We start from the raw sequence: 22,737 nt of genomic DNA on the forward strand, positions 1-22,737 counted from the left end.
TCAAAACCTATTTTTCCAATCACGTTGTAACAACTACTCCAAATACCGCATGGTGGTCCAGTTTCAAAAAATGTGCTATAGATGAAAGTTTTGTGAATCTTGTTTGTTCTTTGAGGATAATGCCAGCTAGTTCTGCTGGGATTGAAAGAATCTTTTCAAATTTCTCCGTTGTGCACAACAAATTGGGAAATTCGTTAGGTTTAGAAACAGCGTCAAAACTTTTATTTTGTTACATGCTGCTGCAGTGTGAAAACAATGTAAAATTTGATTTTGAATGGTGATAGTGTTGTAAATAAATTGTATTTGGGTTAATATTTATTTTTCTTATACATTTTCTATTGTATGTCAGGAATTGCATTTGTCACTTTTTGAGTTTCTGCCAGTTTCTGCCATAAATGTGGCAGAAAGGGGGTTTTTGCCATGCCGGTTTTTAACCGGTTTCTACCAGTGGTTTTTACCGCCTCGGCAGAAACCTGCCAACCCTGTTGGAAGTAGTAGGTTTGCATTGCAGACATCTCCAAAAAGTTGAATTTATTTTTTTTTCCATTTCGAAAAAGAGCGTTGACAACATTTTTTCAGCATATATTCATATGTAAGCATGATGTTTAACTGTGAATTTTTAAATGTGTATCAAATGAATAGTTTTCCTTTTATTCAATAAAATATAACTTGTACCCAAATTACCCCAACGGACCCTATATACTTCGCATTACCTGATCTAGAAAATCATCAGTCATAATATGACTGGTGCGAATTTCTTCTCCATGTCCATGAAATTCCATTTGTAGAAACGACAAACTTAACGAATATGGTCCTGTCGCAATTCGTGATTACGAAAAACATTTGAATTGAAACAATTTGAATTCAGGACGTCAAAATTGAAACGAATAATGCCAAGGGATGAATGCTGGATGTTTTCTTTTATTATTTTAATATAATTTTACTATAAAACCCAATCCCCCCCCCTCCCCAGGAAACCTTTTATTTCTCTAAACGAGGAAAAAGAAAGACATCATTATCGAAACAGATTGACAATCACGGAAGAAAAAATGGCTTCGCTGCTTCAAAAAAAAAACTTTAAATATACTATACATTCAAACAGTGGTTATAATACATCGCATATGATGGCAGGAGTGAGCTAAAGGTGGTTATTTTCTTCTATATCTTTAATATCATTCAAACAACTAAAGTTCACCGTAACTGACTAAAACAAACCATAATTTCTTCGGCATATCTTTATCACCATGACTATAACGTTAAACGATTCTATTTTTAGGATATGCCTCAATACTTCACCTCAGGATAAGGTATAGTGTAGATGTGTAGATATGTCCCTTAAAAAAAAAATGTCCATTTCCCAAGTTAGTATCCCCCTATGAAACACACTTAACAGTTTGATCTTTCTTTTATGTATGCAGCAATAGATAATAATTTGGGACAACTACTATCATTTTAAAGAAGAATAATTTAAAACTAAATAAAGAAAAAGTTATCATTAGATAGAAATAATATAATCTTGTAAACGTTCAAAGATTTCAGAATGTATACTTGCCCCTGAAAGTATTGAATGTCTCCCCAGTCTTAAAAATTCTTTCGAATGTAATGTTTCCGTGATCCCCTTTATATTTGGAAGCATAGAAGCATTTAGTGAACCCAAATAGTTCTTAATGCAGCTTGCTGATTTTGAGATTTCCAATGTTCCTCATTTAACATATTTTCACACTCATTTTCATTCCTTCCTAATACGTGGAATTCATGACAAATAGACTACTCAATTTCCTTAGTAGAACGAACATCTTTATTCTTTATCTTCACTAATAATAAAGCTGAAAGTCTCACTATCTGGATCTCTGTGACGCGCATAGCGCCTAGACCGTTCGGCCGATTTTCATGAAATTTGGCAAAGTTAGTTTGTAGCGTGGTAGTGTGCAACTCGAAGCGATTTTTCAAAAATTCGATTTTGTTCTCTTTCTATTCCAATTTTAAGAACATTTTCTCGAGGAAAATTATCATAAGATGGACGAGTAAATTACCAAGTTATCATAACATAGTACCGTAACATGGTGTAAGCCAATTGGCGAGAAATTCGCCATCCAATATTTGTAAATATACAGGCGAACCAAAAGACCTTTTAATTTTCTACTACGGGCAAAGCCGTGTGGGTACCACTAGTATGTAATATTTTGTCAAAACGCCTTTTGATCATCAATAGATTCCGATTTTTTTGAACAATGACAACTTTCTGCGCTGTGTGTTACGACATGACACATTTATTATCATCAGAATAGTCATCATTTTTGAAAATGGGGTTGTTTCCATCAGTCAAAAGTACTACTTTTGGACACAAATTGATAGAATGAGCAAAAAATAACAACATGGAGCGAGGAAAAACTTATTTTCAAAACGTAAAATTTAATTATTTTTTTAAATGTCCGATTTTTTTAAATAACGCGTAGTCTTTATTACGTCACAAGTAATGAACTTCGGCGCGCTGAATGTTTACGCTCGCTGTCTACCGCGTTTCCAGATTATGATAATTAAGAAGAGCATTAAATATTGCGCTCTGCGTTAATGGCATTTCATCACTTGTGATGTCATGTGCAAAAGCGTTAAAAGTGAAATAAACTTTTTTTTTTACACAATGTATTTATTTTAATAAGCTTATTTTTCATTTTTTTTCCCGAAAGCGATTAAAGATTCTTTTTAATGGAAAAAAATATTACATATATTTTTTTCCATTGCTTTGTTTAAAAGCTGCTACTATATTTGTTCGTTTATTTATTTTTTACGCATCTATCTCTTCAGATGAGCAAGACATATCTTATTTCTAGAAATTTCAGTTAAAATGTTGAAAAGTTACGTTTGAAATAATTTGCGATTTCAGCTAATTTTGAGAACATTGATCAGATACCAGAAAATCGATATTGGTATACGGGAAAGTATGCTCGTTTAGTTCTGGACGGAACTTCTTGTTTTAATCTACAGAGATACCTATGGTTCGGTCAGTATAGCGCTTGTTTACTTTTATGGAACAGCCAGATCAGCAGCTTGGTCTTATACCCAAAACTATTCATTAATTCCAGAGCAACAAAAAATAAAAGGAAGAAACACAAAAAGGGAAAAGCATTCCTTTGAAAATTAAAGTCTGCTATTCGTCTTCTATGCAGATTTAATTTCAAAGGTGAAGCAATTAAAATAGCGTTTCTGACAAACTAATGTAATAGTACCTAAAATTAGCTTCCATCGCATAAATCCACCGCTTCACCGCCAAAGTACAGGTAAAAATTTTGTAACCTCTGACAACCTTAGCTGGCATACTCCCAAAATAGTAAGCGGCACGACAAAAAAAAAAAAATCGTTTTCCCTTTCTCAAACGTAAGCCCAGTCACGCAAAAAAAATTTATAATTCATCTACACAAATAGTTATTAAAAGATCTCTTCACAGTTATCAACAGATGTCCGTATGTAATATGCCATATGGTGAGTTCTTGATAAATTTGTGGCTGCACTAAATTTATCACCATAGGAACATTTGACTGAAAAATAATTTGTTTTTAAAAATCATTTCACACACACCACACACAAATAATTTATGTTCACACAAAATTCAAAAAATTTCACACATTCTACGCACGGCGTGATTAGCCTCTGAAGTTAGGGGAAGCTCAGTCGCAGTTCGGGGGGGGGGGGGCTTACTTTTTTGTTTTGTGGGAAAAATATTTCTGTATTCTGATTCTACACACAATGAAATAAAAATCACTATTGATACTCACTAAATACTAGTGGGCTCTGCCCCCTAGCTCGTTTCGCTCGTCAACCCCGGTTTGCCACCTGCGCTGTCTAAATTTCGCCCACGGCGGGGGGACAATTGATGATTTATAATGCTTTTAGCCCATGATGTGTTGAGGACATCCTCAGAACTGAATGTCAGGCCCGATGGGCGCCCATAAGCAAAATGTTAAGTAAGGGGGGGGGGGGGGGCTCAGATATTTTCACCACGGAAACCGATTTTTATACAGATTCGAGTTATTAAAATTTTAATAACTTATTCATTAATGGCTGGAGAAGATTTCTTTTCTTTTCAAAAATGTAGAAACAACTAAAAGCAAGGAGGATCTAATTTCTAAGGAGGGGATAGGGGAGGGGAAACTTGAGCCCCCACTTTCCCCCCCCCCTTAAGGTTTAGAGGGGTGAGAAAGGGCGGAATGGATCTCCATGGATGCCTCCTATTTAACGGTACCAGTATTGACCTAAGGGGCCATTCATTAATTACGTAAGTCTCTCTATGGGGAGGGGGGGATTGGGAAAATCTCTACATACCCTTACTTTGGGGGGGGGGGCGGTCAAACCCATTCTTACGTAATATTTTCGGAGACGATATTTTATATTAGAAATTAAGTTATCAAGCGGTTAGGCAGTGATAATATTTCAGTTGCGTCAAGAAGGTAAAAAACGTATTAGGATAAGCTGTTTTTCATTTCTTTTACAAAGAATAAATAGTGTAAAATATAATAAAAGAATTGCACTATGTATGGCATGTTTTATTTTTTATTAGTATCGTTTCATGTAGAAAAAAAAAATGTCGAAAAAACATTTAGTCTAGATTTCAACTTTTTAGTAAATATTTCTTTACCCAAAAAGGTTTGAATATAGCTACTATTAATGTTAAATTGTTTTGTGAATTTAATAACGATTCCAGTGATGGAAGACTCGTTATTTTATTATTTTGAAAAACGAAAGTCAATCTTACGTAAGATAAGGGGGAGGGGTTTGAAAAATCTTACGTACCCTTACATGGGGGGGGAGGGGGGTCAAAAATTGCCAAAATCATCCTTACGTAATTCATGAATAGCCCCTAATAGACATTGGCAGTCTGGAAGAGGAGATAGGCTTACAGGCACACACACAGACACACGCACTCAGGTTTTAATCGTTTGGCTAAAAGCGGCCCAGCCGAATCCAGATTAAAGTTGCATTTTCCCTCCCCCCTCCCACTGAGATAAGAGACATTTCTAGCCTACTTACCCAGTAAAAGTCAGAAAAAGAAGAAAAAAGCATGAAAGAAGGCTTAATGCATCTTAAAAATATCGCGAAAACAAAAAAAAGTCAAAAATAAATAAAATAATTTAATACATATTGAAAAATTAAAAATTGGAAAGTAGGGTATTGAGATGGGGGAAAATGTCTGTCGGTCTGCCCCCCCCCCCCCTAATAACTTTTGAATGAATAGTCCGATTCGAAAAAACTTTTGTTCGAAAGATCTCGGCGTGGACACCTCATTCCCATATTTTACTTTTTGATTTGAACTATTTTTCTTTCAATTTTGAACAGTTCAAAAAACTTAACATTAGCGCCTACGGGGAAATTCAAGGCAATTCCGAACTGTGAGGCGAATTTGCTTCAAACAAACTTTGTAGGAAAAAGCTTTTGATGAAAAACTTGTATATAAAATATCTTTTCGATTTGAACAATTTTCCGTTCAATTTTGAACAGTTCAAATCCCTTAACATTAGCGCCTACGGGGAAACTGAAAGTCAATGTAGATTCCGTACTTGAAAGCGGATTTACTTCAAACAAATTTTGTTGGAAATAGCTCTTGACACCAAACTCCAGATTTCGACTCCGAGAATTTAGGGGCACTTGACTCCGACTCCTGTGCCCGACAATTAATCGGACTCCGACTCCCCGACTTCGACTCCGTAGCTTTGGCAAACATTTATACACGGAGGACAAATGACCGACTCCGATTCTTAGATATTCGACTTCTTTACCCCAAAATGAGATTGACAACGACTCCGCAGCTATGGTTTTGACTGTGAAATAATTATTATTCATTTGACTTGTTTTTTAGCTTACTTTCCCAGTAAAAGTCAGAGAAAGAAGAAAAAAGCATGACAGAAGGCTTAATGCATCTTAAAAATGTCTCGAAAAACAAAAAAAAAAATTCAAAAATAAATTAAATAATTAAATAAATATCAAAAAATTAAAAATTGGAAAGTAGTGTATTGAGATGGGGAAAAATGACTGTCGGTCTGTCTGTCTGTCCCCCCTTAATAACATTTGAATGAATAGTCCGATTCGAACATTTTTTTTTTTTTTTTTGGATTATCTTAGCGAGGACACCTCATTCCTATATTTCACTTTTTGATTTGAACTCTTTTTTGTTCAATTTTGAACAGTTCAAAAAAACTTAGCATTTGCGTCTACGGGGAAATTCAAGGCAATTCCGAATTTAGAGGCGATTTTGCTTCAAACAAACTTCGTAGGAAAAAGCTTTCGGTGAAAAACTTGAATGTAAAATATTTATTTGATTTGAACAATTTTCTGTTCAATTTTAAACAGTTCAAATCCCTTAACAATAGCGCCTAAGGGGAAACTGAAAGTCAATGTAGATTCCGTACTTGAAGGCGGATTTACTTCAAACAAATTTTGTTGGAAATAGCTCTTGACGCCAAAACTCCAGATTCCGACAATTTAGGGGCACCTGACTCCGACTCCTGTGCCCAATAATTAATCGGACTCCGACTCCCCGACTTCGACTTCGTACCTTTGGCAAAAATTTATACACGAGGACAAATGGCCGAGTCCGATTCTCGGATATTCGACTCCATTCTCGCAAAATGTGATTGACTCCGACTCCGCAGCTATGGTTTTAACTACGAAATAATTATTGTTGATATGACTTTTTTTTTATTTTCACGCTAAAGTTTTAATTTAGGTATTTAGTTTTCGGCGAATAAACTCGAAGTCATTTATTTTTTGCTAAGTCCAAAAACTTTTCTTGAGAGGGGGCGCCCCGCCCCCTCCCGGGTGAAACCCATCTGATGGGTAACACCTAAACTTAATTTCAGTGTTCATAAAAATTTAAATACTTTAATTCTGAAAAATTTCCCAAAAATTAAATTTTAAATTTCATCTAAAAAATTTCAACAAAAATATTTGCACTATATTGCGGAGAGCGGTCGGGGGTACATGTACGTCTGGAGCAAATTTTACAATTTGTACGAATATCTACATTTCTAGGCTCAATTTTTAATTTTAATTTTATTGGCAGCTTCAGAATTAACCTTAACATGAAGAGGTTAAGGATTAACTACAATTAAGGTGTTGTAACCAATAAATCATGTACCAATTTTATTTTGCACTTTTAAGTGATAACCAAACTTTCTTAGATAAAGTCATATTCGTCAGATAGAAAAAAAAAACATTTATATTTTATCGGATCTTTTGGATTTGCGCTTTCTTACCAACACTTATTTGAATTTACCAAGAACCCTCAGTATTTTCCTGACTTGCTCAAGCATAGTACATTCCTTTTACTATTTTATAACTGAGATCGAGGCAAAAAAAAAAAAAAAAAAGTATCATTATTTTTACTTGAAAGTTGTTAACGCCTCTGCGCGGGTCCCCGAACGATAAGGAGCAACGCTTGGGGTCTTGGCTTTGCCAAGCAACCCTAAAGCCCCCATAGTGAGAGGAGCGTGGGAAACCACCCCTCGGGGATGCACTTCCAACGTTGTAGCTAGCGGATGCAGCCATAGGGCTCTCGCTCCCAATCCCTTGTAAGGATACATGCGTATCCTAGTCTTACTTTAATATTATGCTCATACTCTAATTGTAAATAAATTTAATTGTTGTTGTTTTAACCACGACTCATCTATGCAGTCACCATTCTCAATATACAGTCCACTGCTGGAAAATTAGTTTTTTCCCCCTGAAGCCAGGCGGCTTCAAAAGTGATTACTTAGAAAATTTTAAGCAACAAAACTGTTTGCTGACAGTTGCTATCAGTTAAATAAAGTTAGAAAATAAGCAAACTAGGAGACGGCGTAGGTAGCTGTTACAGAAAGTTCGATAAACAGTCAAGCCAGCTGGTTGCCACAAGATGAGTTATTTTCTTATTAGTACGAGTAGGCCTTTATACATGTAGTCAAATTAGTTGGTAGTCAGTTTTTTAAAAAAATGCAAGAGTCAGTGAAAATTAAAGTAAAAAAACCCAGAGTCGGCATGTTTTTCATACGACTCCGACTCCTTTATCCAAAATCAGTCCGACTCCACAGCCCTGGTTTCAATGTCCCCCCCCCCCCCGCGGAAAATTCAAGAATCTCAAATATTATTTAAGATTTTAATCATCCCCGCATTCGATTGGAAAAAAAAACATTTCCATGTATGAAGCACTTTGAAATTGATTATAAACTATAACATTCTGTTAATAAAATTAAAAAATTTCTTTTAGTTAATAACATTTTGTTTAAATACAAACTTCCACGGGGATCGATTACAATATACATCAACGTTAAAAACTCAGCATCCTCTACTCTAAAACATTGAAATCATTTTTTAAATATTTGCGTATTTTCATTTATTTTATGTTTATCTATTTATCACATTTACGCATGGATCAAAAGTCTTTACGATTGTATTTTAATAGTTTGAACTTGGTTGTACTGACAGTGGAGCCTACGCCGGGGATGATGCAGTGCTTGAGCACCCTCAAGATATTTGTGGGGGGGGGGGGGTCTTGGGCAGGACATACTCCCCCTCCCCACCGCAAATAAGCAGGCGAATATAAATAACGAGAGGAATCTTTATTTTTCTTCCTGATTTCCGAATAAACAGAAACAGATATTGTTTTGACGAGCCACGGGAAGGGACATAAAATTGTTCTAAAAAATAAAGATTTATTTCTTCTTGAAATCGTGATTATAGTACTCTGCTTTAAAACAATAAGTAAAGGCAAGAGCGGTATGTCAATAATCTGTACAAATGAAAACCTATAGCGTTGTTTATTTTACGAAGCATGAACCCCGCGAAAGGAAAGTTCAAGCTACGTAAAATAAACAGCCCCACAGGCAAAGAAGCAGTCTTTGTAAGTGAATCCTACTACAAATTACGAAGGTTCAGTACTTCGACGTTGAAGGGGGGAAAAACCATCCACTGCAGCTTGTAATCCGCACCTCATTAATTTTACACTTTCTTCCACCCTAGTGAGGGGCTCATATTTTTATGACAATGTTAGCAAAACCACTAAAACTAAAAATCATCCACATATGACTATTTTCTGGTCCATTCTCGTAGCTCTGAATTTCTGTAATCATAATGATCCATTATTTTGAGACAGGAGGAACTTGCTCTAATAAATAAAAAATAAAAATAAAAAAAAAACCAACGTGATCCCCAATTTTTAAAGGTTAACGCAAGCTTTCTCTTAATGATTTGATTTCTTTAATTTGTGCTTGTTGTCCTGCAAATTTTGACCTAATTAGTATTTTTTTAACCTCAAAGCAGGTTAATGGTTAAGAAATATAACAAAAATCATTACACACAGCTATTAGTAGTAACTTAAACCTAAACAATTTTCCTTTGAAATCATTAATATGAAGTTGTAGTAAATGCTAAAAAGTTGTTAGAGGTAAGCAATGGTTACTTTTGTAACAATAGTTTTGTACCCCTGTACAAAAGTGCCCATATGCAAAATTTTAAGGGGGGGGGCTGAGATATTTTCCCGCACAGAAACCGATTTCAGTACAGATTGATTTATTGAAAATGTCAAATTTTAATAACTAATCATTAATTTCTGGAGAAGAATGTTTTTATATTTTTGCAAAGAAAAAAGTACTAAAAGCAAGGAAGTTCTAATTTCAAAGAGGGAAGCTTGAGCCCCCCACTTTGCAACTTGCATTCCTCCCCCCCCCCCCCCCTTATATGGATGCCCTTACCCCGAATGGAACATGTTGGCTTAAATTTCAAAAATAATCGGGTTTAACAAATTCTGTGAGAAACAGGTACTTAATTGTAAAAACATCAAATATCACTTAATTCATAAAAAAAGCGAGTTCTTTGGTCAATACTTAAACTTAAAAAAAAAAAAAAAAACATGCTGGAGTAAAATATCATGAGGGGTCGTCTACAAATGTTGTCACACTTTGAGGGTGGTTCATAAACTGTGAGTGACAACAACCGGGAGGGGGGGGGACGTAGTAAGAAGTGTGAGATCACTCATTCTGATTGAAATAAAAACATTTTTTCAGCGATATGTTTATGTAATTCAGTAAGACATATGACATTCACACTACATAACACTCCAAGGTTCCCCATACCAACTATAATATATGGTTTACCATTTAGTTAGGACCTGAAAAAAGCTCTTTTTTAATGCAGATCAGGAACCATGCAACCCCTGATCCAGCACTCCCAGGAGATTGATTTGGAATAGGAACTTGGAGGACTTTGTGACCACTCACAGCATATTTAATGTGCCCCCAATCATTATTAGTGAACATGGGAGAATCTTCCACCGGCTGGCATCGAACCTGGAACTTTCCAGTCAATGTCTCTTACCAATCAGGTCACCACAGACATCATGACATGTGACAAAGGAAAGGGGTAATGAGAGATATGACACTTTGACAAAGAGGGATGAAATACGTTGAAAATAAGCGACATCATTTGCGTCATGGACAGCCTCTAATACATATTGCATACCCATGGCCCGATTATGATTTTTCAAGACACAAGGCCCAAAATTCATTTGATGCCCTCTCCATGCTTATTCTTTATATAATAAAGCAATAAAATATTTCAATACCAGTACTTTCATATTAACACAGCCATGCTAAAGTTTGGCTGTACCTATATTACAATATGTATACATTACAAAAAATAAAGTGATATAGCATATAATAATTAAATAATAAAAGATGTCATGAAACTTTGCCTGTTGCAGTTAGTCGTAAAATTATAAACTGGGGTAAGTGACCTGTGCTACCATTTAGGGTTGCAGATTTTAGGGGTGTCAAATTTCATTATGGCTAAATGTAAGGAGGCAAAAAAAAAAAGAAAAAAATGAAAAAAACTCAAATTTGTTCTTTAGTTTTCTTTTCTTGACAAAGCTACAATTGCAGCAATACATGAGAGTATGCTCAACGATTTAAGAAAAAAGTTATATATTATTAAGAAAGGGTGGCGACACTTTGCAACATTGAATGGGGCCGCAAAACTACTAGAGCCGGGTCCTGGGGGGTCGGGAGATGAGAGTCGATTGAGAAATTAATTTATTTACATGTGAGTGGCTGCAGTTTTTGCAGAGGCTTTTTTTTTTTTTTTTCTCTGTTTGACAACATTTATATTGAGTTTTATACTTTTTGCTTCCCTTTTCTCCCAACAAAGTACAAAATGATGAGCCTGGGATCTCTCAAGACTAACCAGAGAGTCAACCAAAGTTTTTTTATTTGTGTAAAATATAACTATTTTAAAATCACAAATGCCTTAATTTATAATTAAAAGTAAATTTTGAAGAGCATTTTTTTTAAATATAAAATCTATGAAACTTATATGCAAGAATTTTTAAAATATCAACTGAAAGGGAAAACAATTATACAAATATGAAAAAACAAAATCCATTCTTCCAAATTTTTGATAACTTCATACCCATTTTGCAATAATATTCAATACATGATAATAACACAAAGGAAACAAACTTGATAGCGGATAGGAGACAAATTTCAATAGGGAGCTTTGAAAAAACCTAACAGATTTCCAAAAAGTATGTAATACTTTATCAAATATTATTTATCAGAGGTGCCGGAACTTGCTTGGCCAAGTCCTACTAGTTTTAGTGCCATAGCACTTTGAAAAAGCTCTAACAAGTAAATTTCAAATAGCATGCGAGAAATCTGACAGGATTTTTTTGCTCTTTTCCTCTCATTTCTGTTCAATTGAGCAACTTTCTTGATTAGCTTGGAAAAAAAAATGCACTTTCAAAATCTCTGCATGAAAACTAATGAAAAGAAATCCGAGTATACAATACCCCACGTAAGAAACTGAATGATGTTCTTTGAATGAAAAATTAGAAACTAGGATTGAGGATATCAGGAAGTTTCAAGGAAAGGAAGCAAGATCATATTATCAGTCCTTCAATGACACTATATATTTTCGAGCAGAAATTCCTTTGATAAAATTTTGCGAGTTATTTTAAATCATAATTTTAAACTTTATGAGAACACAAACAGGTATTCACTCGAACAAAAATAACAAATTAGCAATTCGATGGTGAGGAAAAGTTTGAATTTTTAACCATTCTGAATTCAGATGGAGAAGGGCATATTTTTTCTGTGTGCACTGGGGGGGGGGGGGAAGGAGCAAAGCTCTACTCTATATGCATATAAAGAAAACACATGTAAAAGTCTTTATAAGCCAGCATGGGCAAAATTGTAAGGGGGGGGGGGGCTCAGAAATTTTAACCATGGTTTAGCAGGATATTTTCCCTATGGAGGCAGATTTCAGGACAGATTAGAGTCATTAAAATTTGACATTTTTAATTATTTATTCATTAATGGCTGGAGAAGAAATATTTTTATATTTTTGCAAAGAAAAAAAGTACTAAAAGCAATGAAGTTCTAATTTCCAAGGGGGGCTCGAGCCCCCCCCCCCCCTACATGGGTGCCCTTGTAAGCCAGGGTTGGCGGGCTCACTCCTCCTTCTTGAGCCCTCTCAATGACAACACAGAGGCAATAGCCCCAGTACCAAAGCTTATTAACAGAGCCAATAAGAATATTCTATAATCAAGAGCAAATATAAGCTAATGAACATGCAGTTACTTAATTAGAATTAGGAAAAGTGCCTCTAGCATGTTGTCTAAGCAAAAGCCTTGCAGAATATTTGAGGGGGTGGGGGGAGATGAAAAGGGCTTCCATATAGGGGGGGGGCAAGGGGGCTCAAGCCCCTCCCCTGGAAATGAGAACTTCCTTGCTTTTAGTGCTTTTTTCTTTGCAAAAATATATAAAAATTTCTTTTCCAGCCATTAATGAATAAGTTATTAAAAATGTCAAATTTTAATATCTCTAATATGTACTGAAATCGCTTTTCATGGGGAAAATATTCTGCCAAGTCATGGGGAAAATTTCTGAGCCCCCCCCCCCCCCCCCCTTATAATTTTGCATATGGGCGCCCTTGGGAGATGAAGAATAAATGAAAGCCTTTTTGGTTTAACAACAGTTTGGCTTCACTGCGCCATAATTAGGAAACAAAATATTACCTGGACCCACAACAGATTCCCTTCGCATCACGGGGTGTGCATTTACGATGCTCCAATCCACATGCATATTGCACCGAAGTAAACAAAATAAACGAAGGTGGAAAAAAATCGATGCTTCTGTATTGCACCCTGCTTGCACCGAAAACAGTCAGCTAGCCACTCACGCCGCTTTCATTCTGTGAGAAATATGCGATTTTACATTTGTGCACTGTTTGCAATTCCAAAACAATACTGAACCATGAAATGTGTCACACATCATATTTCCGGCTCGTCCCGTTGCAAGCCGACACCAAACACAGCAATCCAGTTTCTGCGGCAGTTGAAAATAACCGAGGAAGACTTTTTCACAGGAAGCGCAGCAACACACCCTCGGCTATCTGCCAATCAGAGTGAGGCTGAGCAGCCGCCCACTGTCAGCGCATGGCTCTTCGAATAGAAGCGATAGCCGGTGAGCAACCTTTTTGACCTTCATTCAAATTTCCTGTTCATTTCTGTGTCCATCATTTTTTAGGGATGCCCCTACCCCTGCCCACCATGAGTGGGGGAAGGGCATGCCGCAGACCTCGACATTGAAATTTTTAAGGGGGGTTTGGGACATTTTCCTTTTTTGGGGGGCAGGCTCTCATTCTTTGGGTGCTTTGTGGTCTTTGGGGGAGGGGGGATACCTCTGTACTCTTATACCAAGGTAGTCAGTCTTCAGAAGAAATGAGGGGAAAAAGCATCCAATCAAGATATTTTCAATTTTATCTTTTAACTTATCTTTGTTCCCGATTTATTTAATTATTCATTTTAAATTATTATTATTATTATTATCATTATTATTATTTAATTATTTTTCTTGGGGAGGGGAGGGAGAATTTCACAAATCATAAATTCAAAAGCCGAATAGAAGGATCAACAGTCGGGGCTCATTCAAATTTTTTTTACGGGGTTCCTTGAATCAGAAAGGAATGGGCCCCGACTGTTGATCCTTCTATTCTGCTTTTGAATTTATGATTATCTGTGTTACTGCCTTATCTGTGTACGGTTATAAAACTATTTCAACGGCGTAGTTATTCAGTAGTACTTAATAACATTCTAAACTACTGGGCTTATAAATTTTTCTTTTTAGTTTTTTTGGTTTTTACGCAGTCGGGTTTTTTGTTTTTATTTAATAATTTTTTTATTTATTTTTTTTTAACAAAATAGTTTTTATTTATTTATTTATTTAATTTATTATCATTCATAGGCGGATTTAGGACTGAATTCCTGGGGGGGGGGGGGCAGGATTTTTTTTTTTTTTTTGAGCAACATTTTTATTGCCCCCCACTCTCATGCTGTGGTCTGTTTCCAGTGATGCATAAGTCTATGCTTTACTTTTTTGTGAGTTGTTTTCATTAATGTATGTTTTCATGCTGTCCTTTTTGAATTGAGAAAAGAAATAAAAAATTTAAAATTTTCCTTAAGAGAGGGAGTTGGTATCAAGAGAGTGACGAAGGACTCCTTTTTAAGTGGGAAATAGAATATCTCCAATTTTAGGGATCCGGGGGTTTCTCCCCTGGAGGAAATTTTGTAAAATGGATATAAAATTCTGCATTTTGAAACCTTATAAAGGTTAATTGGATAGACAGAAATTGATAACTAGATTATACAGTTATACAATATTGTTCAAACTTTGTAAGAAACAGTCATTTTAAGTTTGAAAGAAAAAATAAACTATAGATTACAACAACCTTTATTATCATTACAACAACCTTTTTTTAACATGTATAGCCTGGAGCAAAGGAGAGTCAGGGGACATGATTCAGTTATTTAAATGTATCAAAATGAAAAATGTAAATGGATTAAATTTCTGCGGGGAAAGCAGGACGAAGGGTCATTGTTTTAAGCTATTTAAATCTCAGGCTAACTTGGAAATTAAGAAAAACTACTACTTTAGTAGGGTCATGGACACTTGGAATAGCTTACCAGAAGAGGCGGTAGTGAGCAAGGGGGTGGATAGCTTTAAGAGGGCCATTGATCTTCATTAGGGACTAAATAATTGACTAGGACCAGCCTAGCTGGGCCCGGAGTCTGTTGCTGGTTGTCACATTTGTATTTGTATTATAAGTAGTGCATAAAACAAAAAGGAATAGAGGTAGAGGTCATTTTTTTCCCCTGGCTAATCAGATTAACAATATGGTGTAGAAGTAATTAGAGCTCACTTTGCTTAGGATTTTAGAAGACTTTTCTAATTATTTTCAAGGACTCTAGAATAAATAAAATTATTTAACGCACTTCATTTGTACCTTCCAGTCTCTGATATTTTAGTACTTGAATGTAAATATTTACAGTCCTGTTCTAACTTTGTAAGAGCTATTTTAAATTTAAAAGGAAAAAGAAACCATAGATTTCTTATGATAACAACTTTTCTTCAGTTGCAAGTGGGGCAGAAACCGAAAAGAAATAGAAGTAGTGTGTATTTTTCTCCGTGCTAAACAGATAGACAATATGCAGAAGAAGTAAGATAAAAGCAATCAATACAATAGAATTCCCAAAATACTGCATTCGGGATTGAATAAATAGCAAGATATGAAACATGTTTGTCACAAAAATTTATTTCAAACAATATGTTACAAATGTGAAAACCATGATTTTTAAACTTTTAATACAAGAGGTGGCAAGGAGCTGAATTTGACATATTTTGGTATTCCTTCCCCTCTACCATTTGTTAGAAATTTTAAAATTTAAGGTTTGTAGCCACACGTTTCCAAATGTTCAAGGTTTTCAAGCACTTAAAAATGAAATTAGTTTTTTCAAGCAATTTCTATTTTATAAGGAACAAATCATGATTTTTTTTGGGGGGGGGGGGGGAGTTAGGAACCCACTTCAAAGCAGGGACCCTAAGCAATAGCTTGTTTATCTTATGGGCAAATTCAGCCCTGTTTGTAATTCACTCTTACCTGCAGATTTTTGCTTGATTTTTTGTAATTTTTATGAAAATTCGTCAGTATTCATTTTCTCTCTCTCTCTTTCTCTTAAAAAGAGAGAGAGAGAGAGAGAAGGGGGGGAAAAACTATGTTTTTTAAATTTCTCAAAAGGCCAATTAATCTAATAAGAACATAAATATTATGCACAAATATACTTTAAATGTGGACACAAATCATAACGAGTAGATCATTCTGTTAGCGCTAATGGGGGGGGGGAGTTTTTTCCCCTTTGCTTTAGGTTCTAATTTGTTAAAATAATCGTCAATTATTATAAAGTGTTTCAACTTATTGTATAGCTCGTTTAGCCTATATTTTCATTCATATACTTGCCCAAATGGTTTTCAGTCCAAAATAGTGAATTTAAACACATTTTCAGCACCCCAGTGAGAGCTGTACTATTTGTATTTAATGATCGTTTTTTTTTTTTTCCTTCCTTTTCTTTTCTCCCATCAGGAAAGGACATTCGCTTTTCTCTTCATTTTCATTAAACTATTCAAAAAAGAAAAAGCCATGATTTTTTGTTTTAAGATTTTGGAAGATGTGTTGTTACTATATAAAGTTCTCCCAAAATTGGGGGATTGCCCCCGACGCCCCTCCCCTATAAATCCACCCATGCCCTTCTGAACTATTCAAAAAAGAAAAAAAAATTTTTTTTTAATTTTTGGAAGATGTGGTGTTACTACATAAAGTCCTCCCAAAACTAAGGGGCATTGCCCCCCTCTGCCCCCCATAAATCCGCCCATGTTATTATTATTATTATTATTTTATTAGAAAAGTTCTATGCTACGCCAATGTTATACACGCAAATACACCCCTCCCTCCCCCCACAAACTAAATAATAAGTAATATTTAAAAAGAGTGAAATAAAATAAAATAAATATTTTAAATTAAAAATAAATCAATGAATAAATTTAAATAAATGTATAATAAAAATTTACACCCCCCCCCCACGAAAAAAAATTTGATGGCACAATTTGCGCCATAATCACCTCCCCCCCCCCCCCCCTGTGGGCACCTCCAAAATGGGACTAACTGCAAAGCACTTTAAAAACTACAAAATACACTAAAGGTTACGAGTGCCGCTAGCGTTAGGAGGTACATCTCACATCCTTGGATAAAAATAATAAAAAATATAATTAAAAAAAATTAATAACCCCCGCGACAAACTACAATATACTTTCAAAAAAAAAAAAAAAAAAAAAAAAATAGGGTGCACTTTTACCCTATGGCTTTTAGAAATAAAATTACTTTTTTAAAAAAATGTATGAATTGAATACTTTTTTAGCTGTATTTTTATTAAATAAGTTAAATTCAATTCGTTTTAAGCATAAAGTACATCACAAACACGAAGAATATTAATCTCATGTTTATGCCCATGAGTTTTAGTGGGGGGGGGGGGAGGGGGTCACACCCTAACTTCAAAAATATTATTTCATTAATTAAACAGAAACAAACTACAAAACACTTTAAAAACTTTAACAAAATCATCACGACAATTTAATCTTATGCTTATGTCCACGAGTGCTGGTAGGAGCGTGCAAGGAGGTGCGTTCTCTCCCCCCCCCCCGGCTTTAAAAAAAAAATAAAATGAATTAATCAAGGACAAACTACAATATACATCACGAAAATATTGTTACAAATCCTGTAAATAGTAATTATTGTAGTAACGTAACCTGTAAATAGTTTCCCGTAATGAATATACAACCCCTTAACATATGGCTCAAGTATACAACCCCCTATTCTTTTTTTTTTATTTCATTCACTGATTTTATCAATGGAAGTGTAGTTGTAGAACGTCGTAGCATTTTCTGGAATATTTGAGAGATTTCTTTTCGGTATATATAAGCCGTTAGCGATGGATAAACAGTTAGTTTCGATTGAGATTTCGAACTCAGTGCATTTTTGCTCTGTTTATTGCGAGGCATTTCGCTGTGTTGTTTTCGTATTTGGAAGTAAATACGTGTGTAAACGTTGAGTTTACGGTGTTGTGTGAAAATTGCTTAATTGCTGATGAATAATTTAGCAGTTGTTGAAGATCTTTCCTGTACATAGTGTAAATAAATTTCCTGTGTTTTTATCAAGAACTGTGTCTTCATTTCAAGAAAGTGGAAGTCGCACCGAATCCGTTACAATTTGGCACCCAACGTGGCTCTTCTTCTGGACTTTCTTGGAGTAAGTGTGACTTTGGACATTTTTTCATAAAGACTTTTTTTTTTGAATTTGGACTTTAATTTTATGGTGATTACTCGCGCAATGGATGAACAATTAAAACAACTTCTTGATGCAATCAACTCTGTTAAAAATGATATGGCGGCTAATCAAGAACAAATAAAAAATGATATGGCGGCTAATCAAGAACAATTAAAAAGTGATCTGACTGCAAGTATGTTGGCAAATCAAGACCAGTTAAAAAGCGATTTAACGGTGCTGAAAAAGGACTTAACGTCTAACCAAGAAGAAATTAAAAACGACCTTATTTCGGTAAAGACTGTGATGGAAAATAAATTTAATGACATAGAGCATCGAGTTGATGCTATTGAAGAAAAATTTAATACCGTTGAAAGCCGATTCAATGCTGTAGAAAATAAATTTGAAGATGAAGACAGAAGATTTCATCTATTTAAAGAAGAGATCTTTAAGGACGTGGAAAGGAGATTGGCGACCGCGGAAAGCAGCTCTGTACAGTTCGGCGCTCCCACATCGGTTGCTCGACCGTCCATTAAACTTGCCACATTTGATGGGAAAACTTCGTGGCAGGTTTACAAAACTCAATTCATGATAGTGGCGGAAGCGAACGGATGGGACTCTGCTACCAAGGCCTGTCATCTTGCAGCATCCCGGAGAGGTGACGCAGCGGACATTCTCCAGACCCTTCCGGACAGCCAGCGCCTGGATTTCGCCGCCCTCACATCTGCGTTGGAGCTTCGCTTCGGTGAGAAGTGCCAGAAAGATTTCAGCCGACTCCAGTTGAAGTCCCGTTTCCAGAAAACCGGGGAAACCCTGCAAGAGCTAGAGGCGGACGTCGAGAGATTGTCTCATCTTGCTTTTTGTGACTGTCCTGCGGATGTTCGAGACAACCTGGCACTCAACTACTACATCAACGGGGTTCGAGATCCGGAAATCCAGAAAGCTCTACGGATGGTGGATGTCAAAGACCTGAATTCTGCTGTTGTGTATGCGATGAGATACGAGGCCGCCCAAGAAGCAACCCGTGTGGATCGCCATCTAATCCGGACTCAGGAAGCTGATGAGTCTGATTCCAGGTCGTCCCACCTCGCTGAACTTGAGAGACAACTCGGTGACTTGGCAAGACATCTGAGCAGCATAACAGCCCAAAAGAAACAAGAGCAGAAGTGCTGGAAATGCGGTAGTGAAGGACACCTGCGAAGGAGTTGTCCGGCTCGCCAAGCTACGCGAGGGAAAGAGATCACCTCCACCAGAGCTCTGCAGATTTCCTCTACTAGTAGTGGCAGTGATGGACTTTTCATTTACGCACATGTAAATGGGAATCCTTGCAAACTGATTGTCGACACTGGAGCCAATGTGACAATCGTTCGGACAGATGTGGCTCGTGAATTTGGATTGAAACTGTTGTGGACATCGCCACGCGTAAGTCTCCAGACTGTGACAGGTGACAAAATTGAGATTGAGGGTAAAGTGGACTTGGAAATAGTGTTTGGGAATGCCACCTACCATCATACGGCATTCGTTGCTGATATCACGGACCCCTTCATTCTCGGATTGGACTTTTTAAAGAAGTATGACTTCAACCTCGACTTCAAGACTAATGAGCTGCACTCGATGAGAGAAGACATAGCCGTTTTCCCCGCAGAAAGTGATGTAAAATCCGCTCATCAAATAATAGCCCAAACAGATTTATCGATTCCCTCAAGGTCAGAATCATTAATACCTGGCTCCCTTGAAGAAAGCAATAGTTTTAGATTTGGACTCATTGAATACCCCAACTTAAGCAATAACCGAAAAGGAGTGCTGGTAGCATCTACGCTTGTGGACCTTTCTAAGGATGTAATTCCTGTGAGAGTCGCCAACGTGAGTGAAAGGCCAAGGAATATCCGGAAAGGCGAAGTGTTAGCAACTTGTACTCCCGTAAACTGCATCATTAGAAGAATCAATTCCCCCGAGACTGTGTCTTCTGAGTCCTTGACATAGAAGTTAATTCGGAGTGCACCCTTATCGAAGGATCAAAGAACTGCTGCGGAACAATTCGTGGACGACTTCAAGCATCTGTTTTCATCTACATCGGAGGATGTTGGCCGTACGAATTTAACGCAGCATAGGATTTACACTGGAGAACACCCCCCTATTAAACAGCATCCAAGACGACTACCGTTCGCTAAGAAGGAAGAGGTTGAAACCCTTCTGAAAGACAGAGGCGTAGGAAGTATATAAACGTAGGGGGAGCTGGGGCTCAAGATAGGGATGCAAGGGACAGAAGCAGTAGCGCCACCAGATTTTTTTTTTTTTTTTGGCGGGGAAGGGGGGGGGAGCACTTGAAAAAAATTTCTTATTTGAAATGATTGTCGATCCTTTCGTCTTCCTCTCCATTTCCCAGTAATGTTTTCAATCATATCTAATATATAAATTGAGGCAGTGAGAAATAAAGGGATGTAAGTGGATATCTTCAAGTTTTGAGTAAAATGCGTTTAAAGATAACGTCTCAGGTAAGAGTTCATTAATATTTTTTCTAAATCATGCTGTACAGCAGCACCAACCAGCGCTACTAGTATTATCTCTCACCCCAAGACAGAGGAAAGGTTTCTCTACTATTTGTACTGGTTATCTCCAAATTTTTAATTTTGCTACTTACATCCTCTTGCTTCTCACCGCCTCAATAGTATATGGAGAGAATGAGGTGATAAAACTTCTGGTTTTTTTGGAAGGGGGTCGGTCAGTTCTCGAAGATGAGCACACATCAATAGGGGGTCCTGGAGCTTCAGTCCCGGAAAATTTCCGAAATCTTAGTTCTAAAAACTTAGTTTAGACGGTCTTTGGTAATGTTAAGGGGAGAAAATGTTCAAATGCCCTCCCTGGAAATTTTTCGGAATTTATGTCTTTAAAGCGCGAATTCGGACCATATTTATGACGTTAGGGAAAATGATATGACTCAAGGATTGTCCTCAATCGATTTACATCTCTTTCCCAATATTTCAAAATTGAAGTTCCAAAAACGCAATTGAAGACGGTCTTCAATGATGTCAGGTAAAGGGGGAAGTTCTAGGGCTCTCTGGAATTTTTTAGAAATTGAAGTCTTAGAGAGCGTTCCTCAATGAGGTTATTGTAAAAGATTCCTTCCCCTTAAAGTTTTAGAAATTGTAGTTTTAAAAACTGAATTTTCATCCTTCTTTTTTGATATCATAGAGGAGTTTCGGGTGTCGCTCTCCGAAAATTATTCGAGATAGATCATATTTGTTAATGTTAGAGGTAGAGACGCACCGAGTACTCGGTAACTACTCGGCCAATTTGCCGAGCACTCGGTACACGGCCCAATTTTGATCAGATACTCGGCCAATACCGAGTAGTTGCAAAAAATTGAATATTGTCCAAGACAGATATTAAAATTTATAAAAAAGCGCAAGCATATATAATTTTCTGCAATCATTTACAAGTCAAATTTAAATTTTGAGAATAATGAAGTCTGTAATGCTTTAATGGAATTAGTCTTTATTTTAATGTTCCCAAAGTTAATAAAACTTATTTATTAAAAATTGTGCAGAAAAGTAATAGTAGAAAGTATGGAATTTTTATATTAAAAATGGATTTTTGCTACAAACAAAAATTAGTTATAAGAAGTATAAAAATACCTTGCTTAAAAAATAAATGGAAATAAAACAATGTTAAAAGCACAGTGCAGACACGTGTTTTGGCATTACAAGGAATTCCTTTTTCAATGCACAAAATGTGAGCTCGTGGATTTAAAGGCATCCGCCAAAAGTCGGATTCTTCTGTCGAATGTCTTTACATTCTTTAGCTCACATTTTATGCGCTGAAAAAGACGTTCCTTGTAATGCAGAAATACGTGTCTGCAGTGTTCCTGCACATTTGTTTTATTTGTTTTTAAACATTATTTATGTTTGGCGGACTAGAACTATAATAGATTGGTATACTTTGTTTTAATTCCAACTTGATTAATTATACCTTTTATTTATTTATTTTTAATTTTAAAAATAATTTTTTTGTAAAATTTTTGACAAAAACAAAATTTTTCAAATAATGCGTAATTAAATTTCAGCAGGAATTTAATTTTAAGAACTGTTATATGGACAAGGTCTATACAACTATTCCAATAAGTTCAAAATTCATTACATGTGTGTCCGTGGTTCTTCTTAAAACATAATTGGTACTTGGTAACTTGGCCGAGTAGTGAAAGGCCAAGTACTTGGTAACTCGGTACTCGGCCGAGTAATGAAAGGCCGAGTACTCGGTACTCGGCCAAAGTGCTACTCGGTACGTGTCTAGTTAGAGGCATAGCAATGTTTTGAAATTGAACGGAATATTATATAATCTATCTTATTGTGGAGGGCAAGGTGTTCAGTCATGGGCTCTCTTCCGCGAATTTTCAGGATATTGATCTCCAAAAACGAACATTGCAACGCTTTTTAATAATTTAGGAGGTAGGGGATCGTATCTTTTGATCAAAACGTGGAATTTAACACCCGAAACATACGATCATAATCCCTCGAAAATTAGTTTAGAACTATTTTTTGTTCAATAACTACATTGCTAAACTTTTGA

The 22,737-nt window shown here is 36.1% G+C and overlaps 1 protein-coding gene across 4 annotated transcripts in view; it reads right to left on the bottom strand.

Moving 5' to 3' along the window:
• LOC129222851 (6-phosphofructo-2-kinase/fructose-2,6-bisphosphatase-like) overlaps nucleotides 1-22,737 on the bottom strand; it is a 141,390-nt gene that overhangs the window by 76,457 nt on the left and 42,196 nt on the right. For 2 of the 4 annotated variants that reach the window (XR_008580619.1, XM_054857404.1), the window contains exon 1: nucleotides 13,037-14,266. The exons of the other annotated variants lie outside the window; for them this stretch is intronic. Coding sequence is in view for 1 of the 2 variants with exons in the window: in XM_054857404.1 (XP_054713379.1) it covers nucleotides 13,037-13,103 (67 nt within the window). In the remaining variant the exon portion in view is untranslated. Of the gene's footprint in view, nucleotides 1-13,036; nucleotides 14,267-22,737 lie in introns of those variants that run through there. 4 annotated transcript variants of the gene reach the window in all.

The sequence above is a fragment of the Uloborus diversus genome, chromosome 5 (assembly GCF_026930045.1).
Source record: "Uloborus diversus isolate 005 chromosome 5, Udiv.v.3.1, whole genome shotgun sequence".
Classification (NCBI taxonomy): Eukaryota; Metazoa; Arthropoda; class Arachnida; order Araneae; family Uloboridae; genus Uloborus; species Uloborus diversus.